This window comes from Saccostrea echinata, unplaced genomic scaffold (genome assembly GCF_033153115.1).
Source record: "Saccostrea echinata isolate AGI-Se365-2 ecotype Australia unplaced genomic scaffold, CSIRO_AGI_Sech_v1 ptg000001l, whole genome shotgun sequence".
NCBI lineage: Eukaryota > Metazoa > Mollusca > Bivalvia > Ostreida > Ostreidae > Saccostrea > Saccostrea echinata.
Window position 1 is genome coordinate 32162791 of NW_026889750.1, and position 21892 is coordinate 32184682.

General features: G+C 34.6%; 1 protein-coding gene across 2 annotated transcripts; it reads right to left on the reverse strand.

Moving 5' to 3' along the window:
• Positions 1-5815: 5815 nt before the first annotated feature.
• LOC133189968 (NGFI-A-binding protein 1-like) lies at positions 5816-21234 on the reverse strand. 2 transcript variants are annotated; one of them, XM_061325425.1, is made up of 12 exons: positions 20893-21233; positions 18754-18870; positions 12028-12165; positions 11592-11836; positions 10579-10752; positions 10138-10260; positions 9894-10027; positions 8732-8767; positions 8103-8238; positions 7653-7849; positions 7475-7509; positions 5816-7198 (listed from the first exon to the last, which is right to left on the reverse strand). In XM_061325425.1, exons 2-12 carry the CDS (start codon positions 18851-18853, stop codon positions 6831-6833), a joined length of 1686 nt encoding a protein of 561 aa, XP_061181409.1. In that variant the 5' UTR covers positions 18854-18870; positions 20893-21233; the 3' UTR covers positions 5816-6830. The 2 variants fall into 2 exon arrangements, with proteins under 2 accessions (XP_061181409.1, XP_061181417.1); XM_061325433.1 differs by lacking the exon at positions 8732-8767 and having other exon boundaries at positions 20893-21234.
• Between the last annotated feature and the right edge of the window lie 658 nt (positions 21235-21892).

The following is a 21892-nucleotide window of genomic DNA, read 5'->3' on the forward strand; positions in this document are numbered from 1 at the left end:
AGATTATGCTGATTTATCAGATGAATCAAGAATCCCGGTATCTTGGCATATCATAGTGGTGTACACCTTTCTTAAGTTCTATGATCGATACAATGACTTTGTCAGCAAATACAATCTATCATTAAGTCAAATGCTGACTGACGTTTTTCATACAAATTCTTAGGCCATTATTTAAACACTGAATTTTCTATGGTAATTCCGTTTGACTGATTATGAGAATGAGCACACGACGGGCGTGACCGGTTGACAGAGGATGCTTACTCCTCCATGGCACCTGATCCCACCTCTGATGTTTTTAGAGGTCCGTGTTTGGTCTGCTCCCGATCTGTATTGTTCTAATGGACTTTTGAGCTTGATTACTGTTCGTTATCTTCATATTTCATTCCTTGACACAATTTTCTGACCAAAACCTTTTCTCCCTACAGTATTGTAAGTAATCCTAATTAACAAATACAACTTGTTTGCTTATCTATCTGCATGGCCTTTGTTTATCCTTCTGTCTTCTGTGTAGACGTCTCTCTCTCCCTCTGAGTGTGTGTGTGTGTGTATCAATTCTCTCTCTCCCTCCTTCCCACCCTCCACGACCTTTGTAAATATTCGACAAAACAAGATATCAGCGACAAAATGTGCAAATGTTCACTGTACATATTGTCGCCGACGACAGTATGTGCCGATGCGTGACTGTACATTTTGTCGTCTATTATGCAGGAGGAAAAAAAGGCTCGTCTCGGCACATATTGTCGCCGGCGACAATATGTACCGATGGACTATATGTGCAGTGAGGGAAGTTACAAATTGTCACCGACGACAATATGTACAGAACGACAATATGTACAGTCACAAGGAGAGTTCATATTGGCAGAATTTTGTCACCAGTCTCAATATGTACCGATGAACGACAATATATGAGTGGGGTTGGTACATATGGTACATACCGTCGCGGGCGACATTACGTACATGGCGACAAAGTACTTTTATAAACCCTTCAAAATTGAATCTTCAATTTGTGAAAGCAAGTCTATTTCGAGAAAGAAGATGGGTGAACAAGGCGGGCGAAGTGCCTATAGTGTGACAAACATGAAGTGAAAAATAAAATCTCAATTATATAAAAATTTTCTTTGATATTTCATCTAACATTAAAGTATATTTTATGCTAAATCTCTACAATTTACAAAAATCTCACAACGACTGAAATTATTTGCCTACGAAATAGCATACACACACTAAAGAGGACAAAAAGGATCATTTTCTCACACTTTAACAAAATTTTTCGATATGAGTGGGTCTTCGCTCCATTTTTTTGAAAGTTGATCCTAAAAGTTTGCATAAAAATATACATTTTTTGGTTTACAAAAACATGGAGCAAAGACCCACTATACCTTAAAAGTACACTTTTATGACAAAGCACTCGCATCTTTCCGAGAAATACTTGAAGTCCATTAAGTCAAGGGTCATATCACAAACATGATTTAAATGCCACTCTTCGTCAGGAGCTGCGTGGCGTAGTGGTTAGCGTGTTAGTCTCAAAACAATATGATACTCCGGATTTTTATTGATTAGGGGTTCGAATCCCACGAATACCATTTTATTTTTTTTAATAAAAGAATAATTTTTTCCGAGATCTTTTTTCTCAGAAAGGTTTTGTTAATCATAATTTCATAAATTTCAATAATGAGAACTTTATTTTAAATACTTAATTCACAAATTGAATATGATTTTATTAATATCTGAAGCTATAGGCATTCTGCACGCCTTGTTCACCCATCTTCTTTGTTTGCATTTCTTATAACCTGCACACGAAGTTTAGGGGGTATATTGGAATCACCGTGATCGTCTGTCTGTTCATCTGTCTACAGAATAGTTCGATCTTATCTCTGAAACTATTTAATTTTTATTTAAGAAATAAAGTCCGCGTTATCGTGAATGTTGCAGGATAACCTCCGAGGTCGAGAAATGTTGTCTGAAATATAAAAGCCGAGGCGTTAGCCGAGGCTTTTATATTTCAGACAACATTTCGAGACCGAGGAGGTTATCCTGCATCATTCACGACAACAAGGACTTTATTTCTATTCTACTAACGGCTCTAAAATACAGTTGATCGTTTTCTCTATAAAAAAACGAATTAGGTCACCATGTCGCAATTTCGCTGTTCCATTTAACACCAAAGGGTCAATCGATTGCATAAAATGCAGACGATTTCAGCTTTTGTTGGATTAAAAATATCCTTTAATTATTTATAAATTTGCTTGTAACATATGTTGATTAATTTTTATGAATGAAAAATAATAAAACCAGTTGTCTATTTCATTGATTTATCAGTAAAATCACGGGAGTGTAAATGTTGTGGGGAGGTCCGTAGAACAGCCCCACTTGGCTATAAAAACGGATATTTATCAGCTGTTCCAGGCAATACACACGTTTAGAGTGCGGAAGACGACACATCGATGTGGTCTAAATAAGTATTAGATTATACAGTAAAATATTTATTTCAACTGAACAGATTTGACATGTGTTTCTGATCTGATAATTTTTTGATGACGTTCGTGATTTATTGGAGAATAATGTCCGCGGCATTTCTTTGATCTCGGCAATAATCGTAGTAGAATTTTGGTCAAATTTGGTGGGCACGCAAGTTATCGCAATAATCAAAACATTTAAACTCGTTCATCTTGTATTAAACGATATATTTTTTGCTCACCTCAACGAAGATGTGGCCAACTTTAAAATAATGTTTATTTGACCTCTCCCGACTCAGGATGAAAAAATTGTGTCGGCAGGTCGGCGGGAAATATTTTTTCCGGAAAATTTCAACATCAATGCTGAATTTTCAAAATCTTTTTACAGGAATGGTTAAAAAAAATACTTGTTTAAATAAAAGTAATCCATGCATTTCTTTGAGAGAAGTTGTTTGATTTAAATCTTCATCTTGAAATTTTCAGCCGTAAAAGCGTTTCGAATACACTGTAGATTGTAATGAATGTTGAAAAAAATTTCATCATAAATGAAAAGAAATCAAACAACTTCTCTCAAAGAAATGCATGGATTACTTTCATGCGAAATTATAGCATGGTCGCTAAATCTCGATTAACTTCCGTAACGATTTTGTTTTGAATTTCACGCACAGAATCATGAGAATGCAGATTTCAAAAAGAACTGAAACTTATCTGAAAGTGACCACGGAACCTAATATCATCGCATCTAGTTGCGAGTCAGCTTTTTTAGACGAATACATTTTCGTCATAACAAAATGAAACAAAAACAGTTGTCTCTCTTAAAAATTTAACTTTCGTAACGGCAATTCAGGAAAGTTTTTGCATTAAAGGTATAAAGATTTTTATTATTTTGGGAGCGAAATGCTTCATACTTCTGTTTAATATCCTAAAACAAAACTTTAATTTTAACTATTGCCGAGAATTTTAACTTTTATTGCTGGGAATTAACTTCCGTAACGATATTTTTCCCGAAATTTTAACTTAATTTCGGATTCATGCGAGACTTCATGAATCATACTTTAGCGTTATATACTGAACATCAGAAACGAAAAATTTGTCAAATTCAGCTTTATCTAGAAAACAATAAGACTTTTCAAGCATTAACTTCCGTAACATTACCTTAAAAATCAATGGTATATTAAAATTGTTGTAAAAAGTTAACGAGTTCACTGATATGTCCTTTAGAGAATTATAAATTAATGTTCATTTTGCTATTTGAAACAATTATTTTATGTCCCCGGATCGAAATATCCCGGGAGTATATTGTTTTTGTCCTGTCTGTCTGTTTGTCTGTCTATTGTCAACTTTAACTTTGCCCATAACTATAGCGCTGTCAAGGGTAAGGCTTTAATATTTGACACAAGTGTTCATTATGACAAGACCTTTCCATTGATACAGAAATTTTTGATCATGTGACCTCAACTGTGACCTTTGACCTACATTTGAAAAACTTTTAACATTGGCCATAACTATCGCACTGTAGTCTACGTCCCACTCCAGAAATGTGTTACCATCGGCGGCATAGTGTTTCACAAACACATCTTGTTTTTTCCATGTTTTATACCCTGAATTGGTCCATTTATCGTAGAATGACTGCTTAGTGTTTTTGGAGTAGGTTAAAGTTTTTGGAGCAGTACCTTTTACCATAAGCCCTATATTGACCAATCTTGCACGGATGTTACATCTAAGGATGTATACTACCAGGCTTGCTTCGGATGCTGGATCTGACCTACAAGTTCCGGATAAGTGACCAGGTTAAAGATTTTGGAGCAGATCTCATTTCCAAGTAACTAAAAGCCCTACATTGACCAAACTTGCTTGGATGATACATCTAAGGATGCACACTACTGGACTTGCTTCAGATGCTGGATCTGACCTACATTTTCCGGATGAGTGATCAGGTTAAAGTTTTTGGAGCAGGTCTCATTTCCAAGGAACTATAAGCCAAACTAACTATAAGAGACCAAACTTGCATGGATGATACATCTAAGATGCACACTATTGAATTGCTTCGGATGCTGGATCATACATTTTCCCGATGAGTGACAAGGTTAAAGATTTTGGAGCAGGTCCATTACCAAGAAACTATAGGGCCTATCTGAACCAAACTTGCTTGGATGATGTATCAAAGGATGCACATTCTCAAACTTGCTTCAGATACTGGATTTGGCATACATTTACTGGAAGCCCTATCAGACCAAAATTGCACAAATCTTGAAGATTGTAAATAGTCTGGGGATATGTCACGACCTTGGCTGATGATCATTTGGACAAGCTCAAAGTCACCGAGTGACTACCGGTATATATATAAACATGTGGAAGTTATAAACAGAAAGTTCTTAATTTTTCTCCATAACAAGTACGAAGAGCATCCCATGCCTCTTTCTTCACACTTTAACAGGTCAAGGAAACTATATTTTCCGATGTCAGAATAAATTTGCATGCTGAATGAGACACCAACATGACTTACACACTGACCAATGAGCTAAATAAGTTTAATTGCATCATAGGTTACTACAAGAATACTTCAGAAAGTTATCGCTTGGAATAGGCCAAATTTTCTACTGGTCCTTGAAAAGACATAATTTTTATTCCATGCATTTAACAGATTAATATTTCCATGCTCACATTTACAAACAACTGTTTCATGAACATAGAATTCTGTATGCTCTATTCCATTGTTTGAGGAAATTTGTTTACAAATTTTTATATTCCCATGTTGTAAAAAAAAAAAAAATAATACAAATTTCACATGGATTCCCTGGACCAAGATGTCATGTGCTGGCCATTTAAAACTAAGCTTGCTCGAACTAGTTATTCTAATTTTTGTGAAGAATTTTTGATGGATATTTCAACGTACCATGAAACACACAAACAGATTACTTGGTTTCTTAATATGAGCATGTAACATCTTCATTAGTACGTATTCCTTGTATTTTTAGAAAAACAATGAAAAAGAATTTCAATTGTCCTTTCCCCATTCCATTTAATGTCCAGTCATAAATTGACCTGGACCACATTTGTAATAAAATGGATTCATACAGAAGACCATCATGCTTTGCTATTCATTTAACGGATTGGTCAACTGTTCGTGATAAGCACCACTGCCTGCCATAAAAACAATATACATATAAGGTAGATTCCTTGACCTGTTTATGTGTTTTTATAAACACTGCACAACAAGTCTTTATTTTGTGCAAGTGCAGAAACACACTCTCAGTTTCACGTCTTATACTGATGTTAAAACACTAAACATTGTTTAGTTGTGAACAGATATATCCAACTACATGTACACATACAATCTAATTACAATAACACATATATCAGCTTTCTGGCTTTTTTAATGAAAAGAAAACATTGAAAATAAATAATAATAATAGTAACACATCTCCTGACAACAGTTGTGGATATACATGTACATGTCATGATTTTTTATCTGAATGCAGAAAAGAGTGACAACACATACTCTGCAGAAACATTTTTCAAACCTAAGTGACCTATTGTGTTAGACACAGTGATACTGTTTAACTACGAAATCTTTACCATTAGATGGCAATAAAATAATGTATACACCTTTGGAATTATACTTATATTAGTATCATTACATTAATTAAAAGTTCTTAATCGGTAGGCAATCATCTACTTTAATAGGAATATTAAACATAGGATTTCTTTCATCACAAAAATAAAATGTTCATAAAACAAACACACAATTCACAAAATCAGTACATGATTATCAAACATTTGATTGAACAGTACTCCAATTCATTTCTCCATAATGTTTGCCAATCAGATATATCAATATTAACACAGAATTATTTTAGCAACTATTGACTCTTATATAATAGCATAATTTTCTTTATCTTTCCTACTAAGTTTTCTGTTTTGTGTTGTCTTTTAAATTTACAGTCCCAAAGATAATTATCGGTATTGCAAATAACATGAAAAACACTACTATGTGGAATAATAGTATTTAATCCATATCCTTTGGTTGAAAATGAACTCTTATATTTTCATGAATATGAACAATTGAGACCCCCTTCAAGGATAAAATACTGAACAAAATATAGAACACAAGCAAGTCACAGCCATGAATTTAAATGATTTGTTTGAGGAGATAACTGTTGTGTACAATAACTATGACAGTTAGTGCATTGGCATTAAATAAGAATGATGAACGGTCAGCTTGCAGAAAGTTGGCATCACATTTATAATGACATGATTAATGATAAATTTGATTACCTTCCTTTACCTTTGCCAAAGGTATACAAAGAAAACAAAATGAGACAATTATAACAACAGATATATGAATGTATAACAATCTAGATAAAACAACAATTAGCTATTTTCTTCTTCTTCCTCCCTTCCATTCACCTCAGCTCTCAACTTTTTAGACATTTTTTCCGCTGGTGAGTCTCCATTTTCACCATCATTTAAAGAGTCTGCTTTCCTTTTCACAGGGTCTGTAATTTCCTTTGTTTCGTCCTCCGGGCTTGTGTCGGCCATGCCTTTTAATTCCTCTGCAAAATCAGCCAATCCAAACTGTTGTGCTATTCGCATTCCTTCATCAAATAATGTGTTTTGCATGGCTGGCTTGGATTTTAAGATCTCCCCAGATGCATATAGATGTTGTCTGATCTGTTGATTGAAATCCTCACCATCTCCAGAATTGTTTGGTGATGAAGCTCCACTTGGAAAATCTGAACCTAAAAAAAAATTAAATAAGCAAGCTGCAAAAACAACCTACCAAATCATTCATACAATTAGGCAAAAATTTTATTTTCATTAGCTTTCAGTCACCTGGTTTACATAAACATGAGCCACATGTAGCTACTGAGAAATGTTAAATGTCTTACAGAATTCATCAGCTTACTAGTATTAGACCTGTCATACAATACATGAAATACAGAATTTTACAATTACTCAAAATTAAAAAAAATTGTAAAATATGAAAATTTCAAACCAAAAAATGTAGCATTTACCTGTATCCTCATCAAATCCTGTACCCATAGTGAACCTGAAATTATATAAGCATAATTCTGAACAAAGTCTGTCAAATAAATCAGCCATCTGAACTACGACTACTAACAAGTAATGAAAATACAACATTTTAAAATGCTTTTGTAACTGTGAGGATATACTCTTTAACCTTTGACCTACCTCCTCTGTTTACGGATGAGTTCACTCTGTTCTGTGTACAGCTGGAGCTGTTGTGCGGTGACCTGTTCTATTTGGCTCTGTAGTGAGTTCACTAGGTCCATATCGTTGTTTTCCTTTGCCGTATTTAATTGAGTTTTGAGCATTTCTTGGTTGTGAGTAACAACAGTTAACTCTGCCATCAAACGAGTCATTTTTTCCTGTAAAATATCTGTTCATTAATGGACTAATTCTGGAGTAGCTACAACTGTACATGTACTTATTACATTTTTAAAATCTAACAATTGTATGTAAGACTTTATTAGATAGAGGAGATTTAAAATTGTAGTAAAATAGAAATATACAATTTTTTAATGCATACTCTGAAAATAGAATCAATTTTTTTTATAAATAAAACCACATTTAAATTTAACTCTACAAACACCCAATTAATACACTACATAAAATGCTTACCGAGTCCTCTGGGTTTTTGACCATGCTTGGATTACTCTCACAAAGATTGACATACATCTGTAGGAAACCACTGTCTAACTTCTTCTTCCCCCCACTTGATCCCCCCGAAACTCCACTTAACATCAGGTCATTCAATCTATAACGTAAGCAGAGCCACAGAGATTACCCACAGGAGAAAGGAGAAGAAAGGGAAGAAAAAGCAGTTTAGTGGGGAATGCCATCTTTGATCAAATACCAACACATCCCCATGATTAATTTACTATCAGCATGGAAAAAATTATGGTAATAAATCAGAATTTGGGATTTTTTTTTAAAGAATTTTATCAAGAAAGAAGAAATTGTTTTAAATGACTGTGTTAAAAAGCTTTATAGATGGCAAAGTGAAAATGAGATTAAGATTAGAAATAGTTCGAGTATTTTATGTTCTATTACAGGTGGGAGGTGTTGGGTTGATCCAGGGGAGATAAGTAACTGCCAAACACACGCACAAAACACACACACAGTAATACATAGCTATATATGTAGGTGTATACTGTGCACAGAAATCAGAGAGTGAGAGGATAAACAGATGATTCAAATATGACTGATGAAAATGAGAGAAATTAACAGGTGAAAACAAAACTAATTACCTCTTGGTTGAAGGCAGAGTTAACATGTCTGATGCCCTGCAAAGTACAAAAAATTGTCCAATTCATACTACTGTCCCCCTAAATCTGGGTTAAAAGTACTAGGGAAAAGACTTACAATTTGTATATTCTTATCATTTCATAATTTGGTCAATCTTTTACCAGACCCCGAGGTAATAAACCTGCTATTGTACTCCACTCATAACTTGTACTCTAGCCTCCAAAAAGTTCCATTCCACTTAGAAGCTCATGGTCATAAAACAGCTGGATCGAGTTGAACTCAACTCTGTTAAGAGCACAGCCTCCAATTTCCAACATTGATGGAGTATGAATTTGATTTGGAGAACAGGGTACAAGCACAAGTTTGTACTCCAAGAAGTTTTACAACCTCGAGGTCATAAACTGATTTCAAAATTATAAAAATAAAACATAACAGAAAGGAAAATGAAATACAGTAACCTACTGAGAAAAAATTAACTGCAACTAGAAACACAGAAATAGAAAAAATAAAAAAAAAAACTGCAGAAAAATATTGCAAATCACAATATTGTACTCTCTCAGTGTAATCAGTCATTTTGAATACAAAATTTTTTTTTTTTTTAAAAATCACTTGAACAAAAAGAAAATTTTAATAAAAGACTCAAACAAACATAGTAATGGTGTCTAATTAACACAATAACCAATTAACCTGGCATGCTTTATTAGTTTATTAACATTCAACATTTTTTTGTCACCTAAGGTACTTTCTGGTTAGCCACATATAGGTTTGATTGTAAGTTGTCTCCCTTTATCCATAGAGAAAGAGTAAAACATGCAAAATAATTCCTTTCATTCTATACAATGTACATCCCTCAACCCCCTCTTCTGTATTAAGAATGGAAACTAAATTACTTTAGGCCTGATCCTGTTTTGCTCACCTTGAGAATTGATAAATACCCTACATAGGAATTATAAGACAGCGTATCATGTCATATTTTCATGGAATTTTCCTCTTGACAAATTCATATCATTATGCACTACAAGATGGCATTCCAATGTGCGGCATTTTGGGGGGATTTGGAGTAAATAATACATCATTCATAATATTATTGATAATCTGAAACTGTTTCAGTATTGATTTGAAGGCTTGGGGTACTAAATCAAATGCAATCAATAAAACACCTACCTGGAATGTCCCTTTGAGTACTGGTAACCACTGTCACGAACTACTTGACGAGCCAATGGGAACAGGTCTTCTCTCCTTGTTAACAGTGAGGGCATATGTCTGCAGAGCTGGGCGGCTGCTTCATTTACTGAGATCTGATAAAACAGAAATTTCAAAGTTTATTTCTACCCAATCAACCAATTTGCATGAACAATGCTGTGAACTGAAATGCAGTTAATATCAGTTTTTTTGGCTACATGTATACCTCATGTAAAGACATTGGTTTCTCCGACTTCCGCTTAGAGTCAAAGCGACCATATATTGCGGCATATCTTCGTAACTGCTCCATTCTATTAGGATCATCCTCTGATATACTGTTGATTAATTGCTGTAATTAAAACCAGACCCAATTAATTAGTGACTCTTTATTTGTTTCCCAAGTATGTGATATTAAAATTAGTCTGTAAAAAATCTAACCTCCATCCCAACAATCTAAAGTTAAATTATACTGATATCATTAAAGATAAAGAGCAGTATTTCAGAAAAATAATAATTTTCAATAGTTGCTATATGTATACAGTCTAAAAATCTCAGTAATGTACTTTTCTTCAATAACAATTACGACAAAAAGATAAGTAATATTTGTAAATAATTGCTTCATAAGTAAATATTTTGAACTTCTTTATCTTGTTGTTCTTCAACATACCATAATTTCTTTGTTAATAGGTTTCTTCATGTTTAGTTTCTTCATATCAAAGGGAGGTAACTCTTTGGCAAGTCTGGCTGCAGCCTGAGCGATGGCATTTATCTGACTCTCCACCAGAATGGGGGTAGGAGTCGGAGATGTGGAGGACCTCATTTGCTGTTTGTCTGTCTGTATCTAAAAAAGAGTTCTTTCCCTTTATAGTATGCATTAAGATTATAACTCTCAGATCATGAAAAACATGACATGGCATTCATAGATCTAGAAAAATCTTTTTAAAAAAATTTCAGAAAACAAGTGGACAATCAGTGTTCAGGCTGCCTTTTGACAATATCACCAATGGCAAATTTTTTTCATTTGGTACTGGAAATAAGAATTAATGGGGCCAAAAATGTGCTTTGTACATCCTAAATAAATGTGGTGTGAATAAAGACATGTATATACTACAAGAAACTAAGCAATTAAATTTGGCATGAGATTTGGTTTTAAATGATTGTTACCTTTCTTTTCAGACACCCTGTACTTTTTAGCTAATATACTGGTAGACGATTAAGATTATCTACAACTATCTCCCACCCACCCCCTTCTAAAACCATACATCTTTCTTTATGGTTGTCCTCAAGTGTTGGCTTTAGTCTGTGATAATCCTAATTCAAAAAGCATATTGCAAATCAATTGTAGAAATGCAAAATAATGCCTTTATGCATTTTGTTTTAATTACATATATACCATATTTCAAATAAAGGTTCTTGGTACACGGACATTTTCTACAAATCACAGTTGTGCTGTGTTAGGACTTAATTAATAATATATAGACACATGACTTATGAATGGATCTCAAATAGCTATATTTCTCTCCAATAAAAAAGACAAAAATTATTTTGGCTCTGTAAAAGACAAAACTTTTTTTAAATGACAAGTCTTTGGAAGGGGGCAACCTTCTTTGTAGAACACTCACTGATAGTATCTAAGTACCACTTACAGACATGAAAAACTTCCTTTTAGACCAGACTTACAGACAGTTCTTTGCTGTCACTTTCGTGAGATGAGTTGGAGTTGGTAGTGGTCGGTCCTGGACTGACACTTGGGGCCCACCCCGCCGTGGAGGAACTATTGGTCATTGTAACTGTTGGATACACAGGTTGGGAGGACTCTATCTTAGGGACTGTGGTTACCATGGTAGCCAGGTGTGATGAGGGGGTAGTGATTGTCTGGGATGCCACAAGGGCAGATGCTGGAGAAACAGAGCTCTGAAAGGATGCTGAAGGGAAAAAGAACATGTTTGTTTATTTTATCGATTCTGAACAGGTATATACTATACTTCTTCACAAGTCAGTACAATTTTCATTAAAACTTCCACAACAACAAAATGTCAACTGGAGATTAAGTTTTGGAAATACTGAAGCTACATATAACAGGTTTAGTTCCTTGGCTCCAGAAGTTTCTCATTACCCGGATTTTGTACAAATTCCTGCAGAGCCTTCTGTAGCCGCCGTACATGGAGGGGTTTACTGGCCATTCCAACCAGAGCCATGATCTCCAGAAATTCTTCCTCCCCAGCTTCACACAACTGCTGTACATCATCTCCACCTATAATTAATCAGTATTACTGTAACAGTTACATACACTATTATCATTCATAGAGCCGGCTCAATTCTACAAATCATACGATTACCAAGTCTTTATTATACAAGAGGCCCATGGGCCTTGAATCGCTCTTCTGATAAACTGTACAACCTATCACTTCTATTTGAAGCCTCGAAGTATCCTGTATATTTACATAAACCCTTGAAATTCCAATTCACACTCTGAGAACCCAAGATGATTCTAAGCCAATTAGTACCTGAGAGTTGGTCATGGTGACCTACTTATCACTTGTCATTCTCTGAGGACCCATCAACTAAGTTTGATGATTCTAAGCCAATTAATACCTAAAATATTTTTTAAAATTATAATCATAAAATTTTATAAGTAGGTCAAAGTGACTTACTTTTCAATTGTTTTACTCCAAGGACCCAAGATGCATCAACTGACAAAGTTTGATGATTCTAAGCCAATAAGTACCTGTAATATTTAATTAAAGCCATAAATTTTCAAAAGTAGGTCACCGTGACCTACTTTTCAGTTGCTGTACTCCAAGGACCAAAGATACATCGACTGACAAAGTTTGATGATTCTAGCCAATAAGTACCCAAAATATTTAATTACAGCCATAAATTTTCAAAAGTAGGTCACAGTGACCTACTTTTCAGTCAACCTACTCCGAGGACCAAAGATGTATCAACTGACAAATTTTGACGATTCTAAGACAAATAATTCCTGAAAATATTAAATACAGCCATAAAATTTCAAAAGTAGGTCACCGTGACCTACTTTTCAGTTGTTGTACTCCGAGGACCCATGACGCATAAACTGACAAAGTTTTATGATTCTAAGCCAATTAGTACCCGAAATATTTTATTAAAGCCATAAATTTTCAGAAAGTAGGTCACGGTGACCTACTTTTTAGTCGACCTACTCAAAAGACCCATGACGCATCAACTGACAAAGTTTGATGATTCTAAGCCAATTAGTACCCGAAATCTTTAGTTAAAGCCATAAATTTTCAAAAGTAGGTCATGGTGACCTACTTTTTAGTCGATCTACTCTGAAGACCCAAGATGCATCAACTGACAAAGTTTGATGATTCTAAGCCAATTAGTACCCAAAATATTTAATTAACGCCATAAATTTTCAAAAGTAGGTCACTGTGACCTACTTTTTAGTCGACCTACTCCGAAGACCCAAGATGCATCAACTGACAAAGTTTGATGATTCTAAGCCAATTAGTACCTGAAATATTTAATTATAGTCATATAAATTGAAAAGTAGGTCAAGGTGACCTACTTTTCAGTTGACCTTTTTTGAGGACCCAAGATGCATCAACTTACAAAGTTTTATGATCATAGGACTTAAAATGTCCAAATTATGCCTCTAAAACGCTTTGAAATCGAATGCCTGCAAAGTTCAAAAACTAGGTCATGGTGACCTACTTTTTAATAAATATGTTTTATGGCCCCAAGAGGCATCATCTTACAAGATTTAATGATTCTAAGCCTCCCCGTATTCGAATTAATGACCTTAATTGTTTTAAAAAAGATTAGCCATAAAATTCAAAAAGTAGGTCAAGGTGACCTACTTTTTAAGTGACGTACTTTGACGACCCAAGATGCATCAACTGACAAAGTTTGATGATCATAGGCCTTAAATTGTTCAAAATATGCCTCTAAATCATTATGAAAAAGAATGGCCGCAAAATTTGAAAAGTAGGTCACCGTGACCTACTTTTGAGTCAACATGATATGAGGTCCTTAGATGCACCAACTGACAAGATTTGATGATCCTAGTCCTTATAGTAAGCAAAATATCAACATTTTAATAAAATGTAATTTTTGGTCAACTTTGAAGTGACCTTGAGACCACGCCCTTTGCCCCAGGGTAAATCCCCGTGCAAATTTTAATCTACAACATATCCTCATCCTATTGTGTAAGTTTGGTGATAATCTGCCCAGTGGTTCTTGAGAAGAAGATTTTTTAGCAACCAGTACTTTTGTTTCTATTTTCCTAATTATCTCCCCTTGTTAAAGGGTCACAACCCCAGTTTTAGTATAAAAGGGAGCCCTTGGGCCAAGGATACCCTGTGACAAATTTGACAATAATTGGCCAAGGGGTTCTTGAGTTATGGCCTATATTCTAAAAAGTTTACGCACACCGCACAAATGGCCATAGCATTAGCTCTTTGAGCCTTTGGCTCAGAAGAGCTAACAAAGTCAATCAATAAAAAAAAAAATTACATTAGAAGATCTAAAATGCAAAATTTATTAAGAATTTTCATGGTTCATTTGGAAGGGGGAATGGGTCATTATTTTAAATGGATAGACCTTTAACATATCTGTGGTTTGTGCTTTTGGATAAAGATCTTAGTATCAACTTATTGAGGGTGTGGTTATACTAGCAAATACAATACATGTGTATATACATTTAATCTGCTTACAAGTTTCATCATGACATGGACAGAATAAGCAGTTAAAAAAAGGCTGTCCACCATGGAATGGAAGCACACATATTACATTTTATTTTACTGTGTATTTGGATGTAAATCACTAGTAGCATGCATTATAGACACTAGACAGATAGCTAGCATCAATCTAACTTACTTTACTTTCTTGTTTAACAAAAGCCATCAAGTTATCACCAGTAAACTATTTATAAAATAGAGCAGTATGCCAAGATGAATATAGCCAGCTTATCACAAAAGACCAGCTCTCCACATTCCCAATTTTTTTTTCAAAACCTTCCTCAGCAAATATGGACACCATATTTTTTTTCAGCATCTCACATGGTTTGTGCAAAAAACACCAACCTGATATCTAACTCAGGCTTGCATAAGTGCTGCTAAGCCTTTCTGAGAATAAGCTCAATGACCATACGAAAAACAAATATGCTGCTCCTAAAGTAGTACGAAAGAGGTTGAGATTAAAACTGATCTAATGTAACAATTTTTAAACCTTTTGCACTTTTTTTGGAATAACACCGACAATGACTAAGTTGCTTAATGACTCAAATTAAGAACCCTCTATACACTGCACATTAAAGAATTCAATTTTCATAGTATTTTTAGGCAGTTATTAATTTAGAAATTCTTAACATTTTATTAAACCAAGATATATTAATTATATACTTTATTTGCATGTATATCCCCCATCTAAGTAAGCAACAGTGATTTCTGTTCATCTATACTTAGTCTTTAAACATTTTTAATGGGGGGGGGGGGGATGTTGTGTACCCTATGTTAAAAATGAAACAGATAAAACTCAAATATTCAAATCTTTATACCATACAATTTCCTCAATGTCCAAAAATACACAAAATTGGGCTGGTTAAAACTGGTTGGCTTGTAAATCCATGTCATCCCAAAAAGCTGTTGTCAAAAAAGTCACAGAGACTGGTTATCAACAATTGGTGGGGAAAAAAAAGGAAAAACTTCATTTTAATGAATCTAATTTACCATGCATGACTACAAAAAGTAGAAGCTTTATTAGTAATAGTCATTATACTGCACTCTTCTGTTTGACTCTTTATAAAAAATTCCCTTTTAAGTTTTTGAGATCCACTTGGCTAATGAAAGATTCTGTATGTAGCATAGATTCAAATTCAAATGTTAAGACTTGTCACTGCTTGAAAAATAAGTACTTAAAGAATACAGTCTCAAAAAAGCTTTCACAAGATAATTCAGATGTAAAATGTGAGTCAGAAGCAGTCTGAAACATGAATTGGTTGTGTGCATTCCCTAAACTTGTATCTCTGCAAGATTGGTCATTGCTGGACATGTAATCGAATTAAAATGGACCTCCTTAAGAAATTTTATCCTGATCAATCATCTGGCTCCAGGGCCATAAAACTTAGATGAGCTCACTTTTGATCTCAGTCTCACTTTTATAAAAGGAATATATAATGGAAAAGTGAGACTGAGATCAAAGGTGAGCTCATCTAAGTTTTATGGCCATGTAGCATGGAAATATAGATCACATGCAGTATTGAAGCATCATTACTGAATCAAATGTGCATCCCCAGGTGCAATACATACAAAAAAAAATTGATCAATGTATGATTTATATTAACTAAATCTTTGAATCATTTATCAATTGGTACAGCATCTGAAGCAAAATATTCTTTGTGATGTAACCCATGCAAGGTTGGTCACTCTAAGACATGTATCCACTTGGAAACTGACCTGCTCAAACAGCCTTAATTTCATTGATCAATCTTGCACATTTGTTGCAATTCCTGATCAATATAAAGGAATTATAGCTACCTGAAATCACCCTGATGTAAGATTTTAATCTGAAAATTCTAAATCAAAAAAAAAACTTATTGCACTTCTGCAATCAAAGCATCAATAACAGCAGAATAAATTCTTTAAAACCTCAAATGTATAAAGTTCTTCTGACAAACTTTCATAAGGAACCACATCCTTTTGAGCCAATCGGTAGACCTGGGGTAAATCCACGACTAGGGTTGGACACTGGTACATGTACCGGGTACTTGGTATTCAAACTGCACTAAGTAGTGATTTTAAAATCACTGGTAAATGTTAACAATATATAGATCCTCGGAAGTCTATGAGTTCTTAACCTAATTTGATCGTGTCCGTTTTGTAAATAAATTTGAAATACTGTTTCATTTTGTAAGTCATACCTTAGTTATAAATATTTTTTTCTTTCAGTTGACCTGATAGTTTTGAAAAACCATGCCTTTATTGATTGTTTACATCTCATTCAAAGTACCGATGTTTACCAGGCACCATTTTGAATAACAGGTCCTAGGGTCATGACCTCAACAGAAATGACATTATAAAGGCCAAAAATACCAAATCGGATGTGTGACTTCTGTTGACATAATGTAAACAATATTTAAAGTAAAGCTTAAATAAAATCAGAAATTATAAAGTCATTAATAAATATGTTAACATTTGTACTGAAATCACCTTATTTGCTACAATGTCATATTTTAGGAATGACTCTAATTCTTGGCCAAATTATTCGAGGATAACCTGGTTTGGGTCAGTTTACGCTTTATAATCCGCGAAGCGGATTATAAAACAGCGTAAACTGACCCAAACCAGGTTATCCTCGAATAATTTGGCCAAGAATTAGAGTCATTCCTTATAATTTAATTCTAAAATCATTAAACAACTCTGGGTGTAAAATTTCGTTGCTTTTTATTAGTTCAAATTTGCCGCTCAATAATACAACCCTAGTAACGGAAGTGATGGGAAGCAAGGGGAGGTAAAAACTGATACATAGTCCTAGCAGCCATGTTTTTTGTTTACATGTGGTAAGATCCGAGTTACCGTTTGAAGTTAAAGGTACATTTATTAAATCTGGAATTTTCCATGAATCCCGAGGACTGGAAATGAGAGGATTGCATGGATACAGACGATTCAGCTGGTTGTCAGGGGGGTGTGTCCCCATACCAAACCAGGTTATACAGAAATAATTTGTGTTCCTTTTTGGATATTAACCAATCAGAGGCTAGAATACAAACAAAATTAAATTATACTTAGATACATGTATTATATATATTTACCATATATCAATTCAAAAATACTGGTATTTTATCATAGTATTTTATTTTTTTTTTTAAATAGTATTCAACCCTGCACAAACCATTGCTATTCAAAATGCAAAAGGTTTTTTTCACTAACAATTAAAATGTATTAAAGAAAACTTCTATCGACTCGCTTAATTTTTGAATCACATCTTTGTAGACCCCTTGAAACCCATGGGGTCAAAATCAAAATTTCAAAACCTTACTACATATCTACAGGACCAGAGCAACCATATGCTAAAACAATTTTAGGATACCTCTAAATATGTAGGAGGAAAAGCGATGACAAGATATCTTATAAAGACTAACACGAAAAATGTTTTATAAAAGAAAAGAATGTCTGACCAAAAGAAAACTTGTTACATTAAAGTGTAGTAAACTACCAGTAAAATCAATAAAATTAACAGCTGTAGAACTGATACCACATCTCAGCTCTTATGTGACCAATTACAAATATGTATATGATTGTTTGCGTCTTGATTTCACCAGTCTGTGGCTTGTGAGCAGGAAACATTTCAACCCCTCATTTCCCCACTTCCAGTCCGTCCGTGTCACAAACCTCCTACATCCTGATTCCCCACCATAAGGAGGAAATCCATTGGAGGTCAGATATACAGGACAGACCTTATAAATATAGATATGATCATTACAGATGTCAGGAAGTCAGGGCTTAGAGGATCCAGCCACATCTTGCCGGGGACATCCTGGTAATTATCACAACCCTTGCCTCAGTTCTCATTATCACTTACCAACACCCTTATACACATGCTCAAAACTCTGTCACACTTCAATACATCATGTTATAATCCTAATTTACTTTCCACTTTCCTTTCACTTTGAGCATTTAAATCAAGATATAAAATACTTTTCAACAAAACCATGCACATAATAATTCACAGTGAAAATCACACTGTATGTGTTTTTGAGTCTAATTTACAAAAAGGGTTAGAAAAACATCAATTTCCCAAGAATAATTGGATGGGTCAAGGTCACCCTTAGTCTCCTTGACCTAATTCTGGCCTGTCTTACCCTGTGCTATAAATGTGTCGTAATACTGTAGTAAATTACTCCTCTGAAGAACGCGGTAGAGCTGCCACTCTGAGGCATTCCCCGGCTGGATAGAGGACATGCTGCCCTAACCTCACACTGAAAATAAAATCATTGATTCTATTATTTTATGACTTACTCACTGAAGCAATACTTTTTTTTCAAATTACAACAAATTATATTTGTGAAGACTCTCAGTATTAGAAGCTGGTTATTAATACAACATGTAGTTTGAGAATGTTTAAAAATTTCTACTTCGCAGATTAAATTGCTGATAAATTAATTATACACACACTGAATGGTCTTTATGTGGTGGTTTTCTGTTCAGATAGCTCTGTGGTTTTCAGTATTAGGTTAACAAACTCTTGATCAACAGTTTACATATAAGGGTTTTAACTTTTACCTCAGCCACTGTCAAACTTCTGTCTTTTACTAAATGTATATTATAAATGCTTAAAAATATCTCTGGTAATACTCTTGAAAATTTTAAAAGTAGTTTATATACTGTATCTATGATACTTTATATTTGTAATGGTAGTGCCAGTTACATCACTGTACCTCTTGCATGAATCAGTAATGAAGGCTAGTAGTGTAAGTATCATGATGAAACAAAGATATATATTTCCAACATACAATGCTCCTATATTTGGACTTAATTTCTCTACTACCGAATTAACTTGATCTGCCAAAAAAAGCTAGTACTATGCTGAGTCTCTAACTCATATACCTGGCTGCTTTTCCAACATTTAGGGCAAAGATTAATTTTTGCTCATAAGCAAAAATATGAACAAAGAAAATGCCCCCCCCCCCCCTTTTAAGCCTCAAGTTTTTTTTTTTAATCTCTCAATGAAATTGAATTTTTCTTTGTATTCCTACAGCTTTCTTGTTCTAGACATTTGAGTTCATTTTTGCCCTATCTGATTGGGTGTGTCAGTTTACATTGCAGGCAGCTTTCTAAGATTCTTTATTTTTTTTATCTAACTGTAAAGAATCTCTCTGTGGCTTACAGTTTGAGGGTTTTTAACTGCTGCTGTGCTTTCCTTTTCCAATTCGTAAGGGGGAAAAAAAGTCTTCAACAATTTGGCACAGATGAAGGGAAAAAATGAAGTTAAAAAAAATTGTCTGAAGTTGATTTGTGAGAATCACAATTACTGTAATTTTTTTTTAATCTTTTAAACATTTTTTATTTCAAATCTTACATAATCCTAACATAAGTTGATGCTCTGGCTAATTTCTTTTAGTATTAATGGACCAGATTATTTTTGAAATGTTCAGAGAATTCTACTCAAAAAAAATTGTTTTAGTGTTTTTTTTTCTCATATTGGCATGTACACACATACCTGTACAAATTCACTAAGATGAATGCCTAATTTCGCTGAAACTTAACCAAGAGAGGGGTGGGGGTTGAATAAAATGAAATATGTAAAAAAAAAAAAAAAAAAACCAAACAAACAAAAAAAAACAACAACACATATTTGAATGTGTAATAAATTGCAGTATTTCACTGTTAAAAATCTAACAAATTATGCTACCTTTATTAAAAAAAAAAATTCAAACACACCCTCATAATTAAGCAACTTCCCCCTCCCCTTTTTAATATTAGAAAATTTTGAGAGAAATTGTTAGCAAAGTGACAAGAAAAAAAAAAAAACAAAAGTGACACTTGCTTACTTTAAAAATGAAATCTCTTTTTGGCCTATCTGCTTCTTTAAAAGAACATACAAATGCCTTTACACGTTAAAAAAATAACCCCTTTTGATTTTAAAACAAGCAAAATATATCCCCATTGTGAGCCTCACTTCACTCTGGTAAACATGGCTTCCCTTCACACACGCTACACCCACATTGATTTTTATTTCCCTGTGTCGTCAAAATCCCCACTTCTCGCTGACACAAAATATTAACAGGAAAATTAACGATTGAAACATAAATAACATTCCACACACAAAATAAATAAAGCTGAAAGAAAATTCCAAAAACAATGACAATTTTATCTACCACCTTTTGGATGGTGTGCCCACGTTTCGTTGTCTCGCCGACCCTGGGGGTGCGTGAGTCCAGACAGATAACAAACAGACGACAACTTCCCAGATAATCTGACGGTTCATATGATTTCCCTACCTTGTCTAGTGTGCCAAACTTCACAATGGGGACTTCTGTCCTAAGTATGTGAAAAATCCCGACCCTAGAAACTTGTCGGCAGGGTGGGGGTCGATAAAGTAAATAGGGTGACTGCTATAAAAGGATTGAAACGTCACGCGCTCCTCGTGTATAGGTCTCCCAGCCCCTGATTGGCCGGCGACCCCCACGTGAATGACTGTTGTCGTGGGTAGGCACCGTATGGTTTGTGACGTATTTCCCCTGCAGGGCGTGGATGGTATAATGCGGCTCGACCACATTATCTGGCGAAGGTCGTTTTCCTTTGGCGAATACAACCGGGGGTGTTTACTCCACACTAAACAGATTACGTAGACTTTATACCGTGGAGTGACACTCTTAAAACCGGGATGTGACTTGTCTCAAGTGTTTTCGACGGATCTTTTATAAAAAAGCTTTTGAATTTTTTTTAAAAACATTTTTTTTATTAAATGAAGACAATTTTACCTATTATAATATTAAAATACTTGGAACCCGTGCCCCAGACGCGAGACATGTGTGTGCAATTTCTGGTTTGGAGTGGGTCCAAAAATAATTTTTGCGCCAGGGCAGAGCGAGTTCACGAACGGATATTGAATGGCAAAACCTGCGGGTCGCATTACTGTCGAAGTAAAGCCGCTTTCACAAAAATATTCTATTGATCCACGGAGCGAATATTGATTTTAATACGCCAGACCCACGGAGTTAGTCTTCATTATGAACCATGCAAGCAAGTTAGATCTATCGATTTTTCCCCCGACCTGACTTTCGCTGCGCCTTATCCGTTGGGACAAGCCCGTGAATGCTGACACGATAGCGCAGAGACCAAGGTTCAAAAGTTGGGATGGACTAGAGTGCAGTACTTGGTTTTATTATTCGCGAACTTTTTTTTCAGATTCAGACTTTCAACTTCGAAAAAAAAATGAAGGAAATTAGCATCTCTTAAAGAAAAAGAAAAGGTTCTTGAGGAAATATGAAGCGCTCT